The 12519-nt window shown below is 33.9% G+C and overlaps 1 protein-coding gene across 1 annotated transcript in view; it reads right to left on the bottom strand.

Annotated features, from left to right (window-relative positions):
* LOC129282276 (cGMP-dependent protein kinase 1-like) overlaps positions 1-12519 on the bottom strand; it is a 31046-nt gene that overhangs the window by 6722 nt on the left and 11805 nt on the right. The window contains exons 6-11 of the mRNA XM_054918204.2: positions 11239-11313; positions 7530-7601; positions 4491-4578; positions 3488-3624; positions 2871-2960; positions 467-608 (exon numbers count right to left, since the gene is read on the bottom strand). Of these exons, the coding sequence (XP_054774179.2) occupies positions 467-608; positions 2871-2960; positions 3488-3624; positions 4491-4578; positions 7530-7601; positions 11239-11313 (604 nt within the window). The remainder of the gene's footprint in view (positions 1-466; positions 609-2870; positions 2961-3487; positions 3625-4490; positions 4579-7529; positions 7602-11238; positions 11314-12519) is intronic.

Genomic DNA, 12519 nt, shown 5'->3' with positions numbered 1-12519 from the left:
TAGATAGATCGATATTAGATAGATAGACAGATAGATAGATAGATAGATAGATGGATAGATAAGATAGGTAGGTAGATAGGTATGTAGGACAGAAGATAGATAGATATAGAGTTAGATAGATAGATAGATAGGTGACCATATTTGCACTGCTAAACAAATTTTCTGATTACAATTATGCCTTCCAATAAAATAGTGTAAGAATGATTTGGAATACAGTGAAAATTATTTGGAATAAAGTCATGATTTGTACATGTATGTAGGAAAATTTCAAGTTCACACTTTGGCACTTGATATTCTGGTCAGTCATGAGACCAGCCAAAAGGAATACCCTAATGCCACAGCAACACCGGCAAAACCGACTCCAGACCAACCAAATCTATCACGTTATTACCAATGACATACCATCGGTCGGTTTGGAGTCACCTTCATTGGTATGACTGTAGTGTAAGGTGATTGATTTACTTACTAGTTTTCCATATCCTTTGGTGTCTAGTAGAATATTCTCCGGTTTGAGATCTCTGTAGACGATGCCCTTGGCGTGGAGATACGAAAGAGCCTCTGTCACACACGCTGTGTAGAAGCGTGTCGTACCATCATCAAAGGACCCTCTAATAAATGGGAAATGAAATAAAGAAAAAAAGACATGATAAAAGTGATAATCATTCATCTTTGAACCTTCGGTCATTCAACAGACCCATTTGGTTGGGGGCTGTTTTCTTTGGTAATTTCTAGGGGCTTCAAGTATGCCAAATGAAAGATGATATATGTACTAAAATAGCGACAAACCTGGCACATTACATAGCAGACTGAAAATGCTTTACCCTTCTTTAGAATCCTCCAAGTTATGACTGTGGTAAGTCACATTGCTCTGAAGTCACTTTCATTTATAGATGACAGAATATACTCCTAATCCTATGCAAGGGCTACATATTGCAAATTTCATTAAAGTGCAGTCAATTCATTTTCACCTATTTGTCTTTCTTATTAAAGAATTCACGGTTATTTTCTTCTTATAACATGCTTCATCAAAATCAATATATTACCGTTTTCCATAATTTTTTGCCAAATAAACATGTAACTTCCATATATCTCTTCACCAAATTTATTTTGAAAAAATACAGAACAGAGAATGGATTTCCAAAAAAAGGTGTAGTCTTAGTATCCATTTTCTTTCAGATAACCCACAATCCCCCCTAAATCATCAAGTTCTGGAGCATTTGTTCAATAATGCATTATAGAAATTCTCTAGAGATATTATAATACTCAACTTTCTTTTACACTGGTTCGTTTCTGTTAGTTAATGCATTACTAATAAGTACTCAGATTATTTAACTTAATAATTTGAATTTATTAATCACCATCACAATACATGTTCTTCTCACCCAAATTTTCTTTTCTTACAATTTCTCTTAAATAGTGCAATATATTAATATTATATTAATGTCATCTTTATACACTTTCTCTCAAATTGATCAGATTGTTTCTCTATCAATGCAATAATTGCCACTGTATTGTATTAGTTAATAATTTGAATTTATTACTTGTCTTCTGTTAAACACAAAATTTCTTCATTCACACAGTTTTATATCAACATAATTAATTTGAAATGTATAACTGAGAATTGCTCATGTGAAGAGTGTAAATTAGCAATTAAGCATGATTAATGATATTAAATAAATGTATATACTGTATATACAGTGCGTCCCAGAAAAAACGAAACCGTGATTAAACGATGATTTATCATAACTTTATCACAAATACAATAGACAAATGACCTACCATTGTAAAGCTTAGAATCTCCTGTTTCATCTGATATTACTTTAGATTATTCTTCATACACGCATGAGTGAGCAAAAACAATTTGAAGAAAGGATACCAAAAACTCATTTGGCGGGGGGTATCTGAATTTCAAAAAGAAAATCACATGCCTAAAAAGTTCAATATCTGCTCTTTTATTTGATACCTTAATCACAAAAAATGGTCATGAAGTAAAAAAGTTATGCTCCCTCGAAACAAAGCTTGTATTTCCATAATTTCATAAAATAAATGTGTTTTCACCGGTTTTCCACAGAAGCTATCGCATGGTTAACAAAAGACTTATTGCATGGCTGATCGTCAACAAAACGGAGTGTCAAGCGAGTTTGAACGCTAGCCTGTAGAACCTCTTAATTTTATGAAATTATTGAAATTCAAGCCTTATTTCAAATAACCACAACTTTGTTATTTCTATACCATTTTCTGTAATTGAGGTATCAGAGCAGATATTGAACTTTTTAAAAATGGTTTTCTTTTTGAAACCCAGATATAGCCCGCCAAATGACTTTTTGGTATCCCCTGTTCAAATTGTTTTTGCTCACTCATGCGTGAATGAGAAATAATCTAACTAATTTCAGATGAAAGAGGAGATTCTAAGCTTTACAATGGTAGGTCATTTGTCTATTGTATTTGTGATTAAGTTATGATAAATCATCGATAAATCTCGGTTTCGTTTTTTGTGGGACGCACTGTATAGTATTTTTAATATGTGTGACCATGTTACAACTCTATGTTACTGTGCTGTACTTTTTCTAATGTAAACTAATGTGTATGCTGCTTTTTTTTCTTTTCTTATTTATTTATTCTGTTATATTTTAAATTACTTATATGTGATTTGTTATACAAAATTATGAAAACCTAATAAAAACTTAAAAAAAACAACTCTATGTTACTGTGGACAAATTATAAAGAAAACTGAATTGAACTGAATTTAAATTGAATAGTAAAATTCATTTAAAAATAACTACAATGTAAAGTGCTTAGAAATAAGAAGTATGAAGAGCTACATAAATGTGATTATTATCATTATAATTAAATCGACATGATTCACTTACTTATCCCTGAGTATGGTCCAAAGCTCCCCACCAAGACAAGCTTCTAGCAGCATATACAGATATTTATTATCTTTGAAAGTACAATAGAGTCTGTAAACAAAAAGAAGAAGAAGATAAGCCATCACTTTTATTGGTGAAGCAACTCTCTATACCACAATTCTTTTTTCTTTAAAAAATTATTAACTTGCTCCTCGTATCTATTTTCTAACATCAATACTATACATAAGTTCCAAGAATGTAGTCAAGAGATATTTGAATATAACTATTGATTGAAGAAGGAATGAATGAATGAATGAATGAACGAATGAATGAATCAACAAACCGACAACCAATCAACAATCAACTGATCAACCAATCGATCAATCAATCAATCAATCAATCAATCAATCAATCAATCAATCAATCAATCAACAAACCAATCAATCAACAAATCATTCAATCAATCAACCAATTAGTCAATCAATCAATAAATAAATAAATAACCAATCAATCAACCAACCAATTTATCAAATAAACGTCATCAATGGATACTAATTTGAATACAAGTATTGATTGAAGAATGAATCCAATCGACCGACCGACAGACCAACTGAACAACCAACCAACCAACCACTCACCTGACAATGAAATCACATCTTGCTTCTAGCATAATTCTCTTTTCTGACATGATGTGTTCTTGTTGTCTTGTTTCTACAATATGTCTCTTCTTTAGTTGCTTCCAGGCATATGTCTGATTACAGCCATCTATCCTCACCTAAAACAAATCAAATATCTTATTAAAAATTACCAAACTTCAAACACAAATAGGCTTACAAAAGGATACATTTTGCTGAGATCAATTTGTATTTGTTATAATTTCACCTCCTAATTGCACTCCTCTTCGCATATTCACATTTAAGTGACACGACAATGGGAATTCATTTTCAAACATGCTTTTTCTATCGCAAACAATGAATAATCAGAAAAATCAACAAATCGGCCATTTGTCCATATTTTGTTTTCATGAGAAATCAAAGACATTCCAAATGTGGTTTTGTCTCTTGTTACTAAAACAACAACAAACAATAAAATGTGTTATCTAAAAATATTCTTGACATTTAAGCAATGTAGCTGAATAGGTATTGTTTACATTTTTTTCCTAAAATCTTTCTACTGATGAAATAATGACACACAACAATGAAAGCAGTTCGGGGGGCAGTCAGATATATTGCTGTACACACGCATGACCAAAAAAACACGTTTAAAGGGGTGTTGTTTCAGTTTTGGATGCGGGGCGCGCGTGCACTCGTTAAGGGTATCAAAAACACCGATTTAAAAAAGGGGTAGTTTTGAAAGACTGGTCAATGGTCAATCGCAGGGTTAAATGTATTTAGGGTATGTTTTTTTTATACAGACTAGCCAAACGTGTTTAGGGTATGGTTTTTTTCGTAGGGGTCATATTCTGGCGACAACTTGTTTAGGGTCCAAAATGTGTAAATAAATCCCGGGAAAAACTTGTTTAGGGGGTTATTTTGCACACAGAGAAAAACTCGTATAGGGGGTGTTTGGAAAAAATTTGGCCACGTGTGTGTACAGCAATACATTTGACTGCCCCCCCCCCCGGAAATGGAGTGTACCTACCAGTTCTACACGGCCAAAGCCACCAACTCCTAAAGTTGCTACTATATGAACATCACTAAGTTGAAGATTAGCAAATTCAGACTCGATTCTGTAAAATAATATGAGATTTACTGATTTAATATCATATTGGTTTATGAAGTGGATGCCCCACAAATTAGCAGACATCTTAGCAACACAGAATCTCACTCAACTTGGCCCACTCGATGATTCCTGATATAAGAATAAATTCCAGAAAAAAAAAGATTGAATTAAGGTACTCAGAGGCAGTGCTAGTGAGAGGCAGTGAGTGGGCAGCCGGCCCAAATATTTTATAAAATAGTGACAAAAAGAAAGGGAGATGAGTATCAAAAACAGAAATCAGGGGCCCCATCTTACAAAGAATTACGATTGATCCAATCAATCGTAACTCTATGGAAATCCATCAGTGCCATAATTTTTTCTAAAGAAAATTTTGCAAAATATCTAGAAAAATCTTTATTGATCCAATCAATCGTAACTTTATGGAAATCCATCAGTGCCATAATCTTTTCTACAGAAAATTTTGCAAAATATCTAGAAAAATCTTTATTGATCCAATCAATCGTAACTCTATGGAAATCCATCAGTGTCTTTTGCAAAATATCTAGAAAAATCTTTATTGATCCAATCAATCGTAACTTTATGGAAATCCATCAGTGCCATAATCTTTTCTACAGAAAATTTTGCAAAATATCTAGAAAAATCTTTATTGATCCAATCAATCGTAACTCTATGGAAATCCATCAGTGTCTTTTGCAAAATATCTAGAAAAATCTTTATTGATCCAATCAATCGTAACTCTATGGAAATCCATCAGTGCCATAATTTTTTCTACAGAAAATTTTGCAAAATATCTAGAAAAATCTTTATTGATCCAATCAATCGTAACTCTATGGAAATCCATCAGTGCCATAATTTTTTCTACAGAAAATTTTGCAAAATATCTAGAAAAATCTTTATTGATCCAATCAATCGTAACTCTATGGAAATCCATCAGTGTCTTTTGCAAAATATCTAGAAAAATCTTTATTGATCCAATCAATCGTAACTCTATGGAAATCCATCAGTGTCATAATTTTTTCTACAGAAAATTTTGCAAAATATCTAGAAAAATCTTTATTGATCCAATCAATCGTAACCCTATGGAAATCCATCAGTGCCATAATTTTTTCTACAGAAAATTTTGCAAAATATCTAGAAAAATCTTTATTGATCCAATCAATCGTAAGCCTATGGAAATCCATCAGTGCCATAATTTTTTCTACAGAAAATTTTGCAAAATATCTAGAAAAATCTTTATTGATCCAATCAATCGTAACCCTATGGAAATCCATCAGTGCCATAATTTCTTCTATAGGAAATTTTACAAAATATCTAGAAAAAACCTTCATTGATCCAATCAATCGTAACTATATGGAAATCCATCAGTGTCATAATTTTTTCTACAGAAAATTTTGCAAAATATTTATACAAATCTTTATTGATCCAATCAATCGTAACTCTATGGAAATCCATCAGTGTCATAATTTTTTCTACAGAAAATTTCGCAAAATATCCAGAAAAATCTTTAAACAAATGTGCATTTTAGATGCTGACATTGCTGGCTTGTCATAGTTGTGGCTGATTGGATCAATCGCAAATCTTTGTGAGACGGGGCCCTGTAATATCTCTAAGATTCAATTGAGAAAACAAAGTTGAATCAATCTGGGTGATCTTGCTCCCTGTCAAAATACCCTGCTACTATCCGTGAGATTTATAAGCTTAGAACTTGGAAATTTGCATAAACTCATTTGCGACCCCCCCCTCAATTCATCAATTGCAAATTTCCAACTGACATCTGTGATATATTGCCAATAGGACTCTGTGCAACACCCCTAATTCAAACAAGAAAATGTAATTAAAAAACAACAACTGTAGTATATCGTGAATATCTGATCATCGATGATCTCTTGGCCACAACATGTTACAACGCGTTGTCTACAGCGATTGGAAAACTTGATTGCTTTTCGAGGTGAGCATATACGTACATATATAAATATATTTTATGTTTTCCGAGTGCATTAGTGAATTATATACACCACAGGAAAGCAAGTTGGGTAACAATGAACAACGCCTACCGAGCTTACTATCCAGCTTATTGTGCCTCTCTCTCGAAGGCAGTGCATGATTCCATTTGGCAAAGTTAAGACCATGAATTATTTGTTTACAAATGGATTAGCCTAATGGAAATAAAGTTAAACGAATTAAAAGTTAAAAGAATGCCAAGCAAGGTATAGCCAGAATGACGTCATTTGATTCGTATAATTGACTTTCAGATTGAAATGTAAACTAGGGCTTTTGTGAAGCTTGATCTAAAAAAAAATGACCACTTAAATTTCTACAACTGATCCATTAGTAATCTTATATTCAGCAATTTGGGACAGAATATTTGCTGTATATTTCCTACTAAGATCAGTTTTATTTGAAAAAAAAGGTAATATTCACAAAAATCAATTTTATTCCCACTCCTCTTGTTTGCTCGCCCCACGCATATAGTAAAACAAACCTTTACCATAAATATAGATAATACAGTTAAATAATCTTAAATTTCATACAAAGGCCTATTCACAATTGAAAAGATTTAGTGCCTCTTCTTTAGTGCTTCAGAGGCTCGCTTCACTCTAAGAAAGATTGAGTAAAAATTTACCCAATATTGGGTAGAAAGGGAACATGCATGTTTGTTGGGTAATTTTTTCCCCCATGTTTGGGCAAAATGCATGTTTCAAGGATAAATTTCAATGCAACATTGCTTAAATTTACAACGTATTTGGCATCATTTTACCCAGCAAACATGCATGTTCCCATTTTACCCACTATTGGATAAACTTTTTTTTAGAGTGTTGCAAGTTTGGCAAAACACATAAGACCACTGGGTTATTGCGCGGGCCAACCTACAATATCACATGACCCACTTGTGACCAATCATACAGCAAGATTCTCAGTATGTGGAATACCATAGTAATACTTCATTCACTGACTTACCTACTCTTGGCGTTATCTTCTAATTTGTTCTTGATGACTGAGTCTAGACCACCTGCTACTTGAAGGAAGGCTCTGGAAATATACAAAATTATAGGGCAGAAAAAAAAACAATAAAATATCATTTAGTTACTTCTTGGAACAAGTGAATTCAGAGTGTATTGGTTTCAAGGTACCATGGATTCTTTTGCAGGCAATTGTTGGTCATGAAAAGGACCACCTAAACTCTAAAATAAAATCATTTTCAGGACCAACAAATGTCCACGAAAGAATACATGGTGCACCATGAATCCACTATAGTCTTCTTCTTCGCAATGGAAACCTTCAAAAGTCACAAGTGAATTTTAACTATTCAACACTGTAATACACCGTTGGAAATAAACATTGTGTCTTTATGTGACTTGATCGAGCTCCTGGCTTGGAAGAAACCAGCACTGTGAAAAAAATATCAGAATCATTGCAAAGAAAAAGTCAATTACAAACTATGGAAGTATACAATTATTTCTCTTGCGGATAAGAAACACAGGAGAAAATATATTACCAAAAAGCATATCTCAAGTGAATCGGATGATCATAATATCCACAATCAGATTTATATAGACCTAGATCACAAATATAGAACACTGACAGAACTTGATTTCTGGGGCCGTTTCCGGTAAGGACAATTCTATTCAGGGATTCGGGGCGTTTGCTCTTCACGATTCATCGAACGTGTGGAAAATATTTTGAGGAATCAGGTCAAGGGCTTTTTAAAGAGGCATACTGTGGTCGGATGCACACAGTGCAAAATAAATGCTTAGAATGAGACGTGTGTATACAGATACTCATCTATGGAATGCATGAGAGATGAAAGAAGACGATTTTCGTGAATATTATGAACAATAAAATACATGTGTATAAAAATGAACACTCTCATAAATTATTTAACCAGCCTACGTGTTGATACACATATGAACCTACCAACTTGTTTAAAACAAAATTGCAAAATTAATTCGGATTTTTTAAACAGTTGGCCAGTTCATATATTTCAATTAATTTTTGGGGGGTTGGTTAAAAAAACATAGTGTGTTCCTAAAATCTGCACTTTTGGAAATATTTCTCTTCAACATGTCCTTCTTTTATAAAGATACGATAGCATGAAAGCTTTTCATCTTTATAAGAAAAATAGCGTAACACTACACAATGAATGAGAAGCTCAAAATGGTGACTAAAAATGCAAGGGTGCAAATCCGTGACGTCATGCTATTCAAGTGGGGGGGGGGGGGGGGGATGGATCACCCCCCCTGAACAATAAGTGTGATGCAAGGATTTACACCAGTGTAAAGATGACTGGGTGATTTATGTCAGACAAACTAAACAACCTGGTGGGGGGTGTTCATGAAAGTTGTCAGCGCTGACTAAATTGTCAGTGCTGACAATTTTAGTGAAATCCTTGGTTTTGATTGGCTGAGAGGCACTGGCCTCTGACTGTTACTATGGTAGTTGTCGAAGAAATACAACTTGTCAGTGCTGACAACTTTCATGAAACGGCCCCCCAGGAGCATGATTAATAAAATAATGACCTTTTCATCTCGTTTAAAAAAATGATGAGGGGATTTTGTTTCCATGTAAATTCATAAAGAAAGCAATGATCGCATCCTGTGACTATACACAACTATATGTGTGTCTTTTTATATTTTTCAATTGTATCCCTATACACCAATCAGTAAATATAACAAATCTATTACCCATGTACCAGGCCAAGGTAATAGACAAGTGCTAGAAAGAATGCTTGTAATGATAATTATGATAAACTCTGTTCTGCCGCTACACTGAAGCAATCAGCAATCAGGCACGTCTTTCATAACGCTGCTGACTCCCTGAACACCTAATCAATGAGTAAAGGGACCCTATTACCAGTAGATAGCAAAATCATGATCCTGTTTTACTTGTAAATCATTTGCAACATACTATAACTACCTTCACTTTGTAAGTGATACTGCATTGTATAGGCACTATCGTCTCGTAAAAATCATCATCATAAACTTTTATTATTCAATCAACAAGCCTGCATATAAATCGAGAACGGTACTTGTACCACTTAATTCCGTCTTTGATGATAAGGATTTGGAGTAAAATTATGGTGCTGAGCTGGCCTGAAAGAAGGGTTTCAGTCTTCAACAAGGTTTTTAATTAATTTGTAAAGGAAACTTGAATATGAAATTGCAGATAAAACGAATAGATTTGGAGACCAAATTAAAAAACGATAGGCGGGAATTCGGGACTTAGAATTTGATAATCCAGAAATATTTCAATATCAGCGTAGAGTCCTTCGCTTAAGGAGCAAAATTACGCATGAGTTCATGATTGACTTGGATATGGATTCTCAATATTTTAATTGCATTGTTTAAAGATGACGGATGTAGAATTTCCAATTTTTAAGGAAAGCGTACTTATTTCTGCGTTTCGTTCCTTCATTTATTTCATTGCTTAGATTCGTTCTTATTAATTTGCTGCCTTTTTAATTCAATCCCTGATTTAATTACAGAAATATTATGTGCACTATTATAGATTGATAGAATATTTTGTAAATATAAACCCCCTTCCTCACCCCCCCAAAAAAACAATAATCACAACAAAGAAAAGAAAGAGAAAAGAAAAAAGAGAAATTAAGGAAAAGGGGTGAAATATGATATCATGTTCTGCATGTTGTATAAACATTTTTCACAAAATAAGATTATTGTACTAAAAAAGTGACAATTTTTGCTGAATCCCTTCACTTGCTCACAGCCTTATAGTAATTTTGACCCATGTCTGGGCCCGTAAACATTTTTGGCTCATTACGCTACTGCAATAACTTTGATATCGCTTGGTAATCCGCAGGCATTATGATTTTTGTTAAATATGAACAAGTTTGTATTTTCCATAATATAGAGATTTAAAAAGGTTGCAGGGGTTGCCACTATAAGTTAAGCTTGACTTTGTGGCAACCCCGGAAAACAATAACAAATTATATTTAACCCGTTGACGACTGATTTCTTTATTTCCCATAGGCTTTGTACAGGAATTGCCCGGTTCTAATAGGCAGTGGGTTAACAATACCATCTTAATGTATACGAGTGCAGGTGTAGAGTGGAAGGGGGGGGGCTGAGGAGGGAAAGAAATGCACGGTCCTTACAATGTATTTTTACATATTTTCATTCGTGTCTTCTCTGTTTCAAAAAGAATAAGTGATATCTGTAAGGACCATGCACGAGGAAAGGAAAGGTGTCGATGTGAGGGGAGGGGGGTGCAAAGTGAGTGTATGTAAGCATGTTTGGAAGATTTTTGTGTTGGTAACAATAATAGTTAAAATTAGGGGCAGATCCAGGATTTTCCAAAGGGGGGCACATTTTCTGAGGAAAATTTGACAAGCAAAAAAAAAAAAGTTAATTAATGATAATGATATTTCTTCCTAACAAAATTTGACAAGCAAGAAAAAAAAAAGGTCTTCACTTTCAAAGGGGGGGGGGGGGCAACGGGCTGGCTGTGCCTCCTGGATCCGCCAGTGGTTACAATGCAGTCTATTTGATGTTTTCTTTTGTACTGTGTGCATTTTTACTCTTTTGTTATAGTATTTTGCATAATGATTTGATTGTTGTTATTGCGCTGTATTGATCATTGTTAATTTGTTCCTCTTAAAATGAAATTAAAAAAAAGAATGAAATTCAGTAGGCCTATACTATATACTTACTCCCTGTCTAATGCAAGGCAAACGACACCAGTGGAGTCTGCTGCTATTACTGTTGCTTCTCTGATAATTTCATCACTATAAAAAACAACAAGAAAAAACATAGTAAAAACTTAAGGTGAACAGAGGTGTAAAACAAAGTATAAGTTAAAGTGTATGTCAGTGCTACATGGATAAAATACATTTATAAATACCCCCTCCTTTCAGCTCACATGTTAATGAGCAAATTTGCACAAAATTAATTTTAATTGCAATGCAAATAGGTTGATTTTTTTTTATATAAGAAGGTTAATCAATTTAAGACTGAACAACCATTAATGAGCTAGATTGAAAACTCATTTCCGAGTGCACAAAATTAATTTTAATTGCAATTAGAGGTCGAGGTTGTTTTTTTTTCATATAAGAAGGTAACAAGTTTAGGACTGAAAAATCAATAATGAACAAGATTGGAAATTCATTTATGAATGTTATCAGACGCAGAGGCTTGGTGCAATATTATCATTAAGAAAATTGACATCATGACCAAGAAATGTAATACATGTTTATAACCATGAAAAATAACTATAAAGAATTGTGTTGAATTTAGTAGTAAAAATGTGATTAAAAGTATACACACATTATGTGTAAATCTATTTCTAATACTTGTTTCTTTTACTTTCTTCTTCTTCCTCCTCTTCTCCTTTTTGTTCTATTCCTCCTCCTACTGTTTCTTCTTCTTCTTCTCTTCCGCCTTCTTCTTCTTCCTCTACCTCTTCCTCTTGTTATTCCTCTTCTTCTTCTTCTTCCTCTTCTTCTTCCTCTACCTCTTCCTCTTGTTCTTCTCCTTTCTTCTCTTCCTATTCTTCCTCCTCTTCTTCTTCCTCCTCCTTCTTCTCCTTCTTCTTCTTCTTTGTTATATTCCTCCTCCTCCTCTCCCTCCCACTCCATTCTCCTTCTCTACCTCCTCTCTTTGTCCTTCTATTTCACTTCTATCAAGGGGGGGGGGAGTGCCCTCACAATAAAACAAGTGGAATGCCTCTGGCCGTCTCACCTGCATCATGCGATTCAATATAGCAGCAGTGCTGATTTTGAAAACTACTATAACTCGTACAAGATGTTCAGTGATACTTGGTTACTCTTATTTCCACGTTTTATGAACTAGACCAATACACTTATAGAGATATGATGGCAATTCAACAAATACCCCCAACGTGGCCAAAGTTCTTTGACCTTACATGACCTTTGACCTTGATCATGTGACCTGAAACTCGCACAGGATGTTCAGTGATACTTGATTACTATTAT

Source organism: Lytechinus pictus, chromosome 18 (genome assembly GCF_037042905.1).
Source record: "Lytechinus pictus isolate F3 Inbred chromosome 18, Lp3.0, whole genome shotgun sequence".
NCBI classification, from domain to species: domain Eukaryota; kingdom Metazoa; phylum Echinodermata; class Echinoidea; order Temnopleuroida; family Toxopneustidae; genus Lytechinus; species Lytechinus pictus.
The sequence above is the reverse complement of the archived record's forward strand: the minus strand, read 5'-3'. Positions and strand labels throughout refer to the sequence as shown.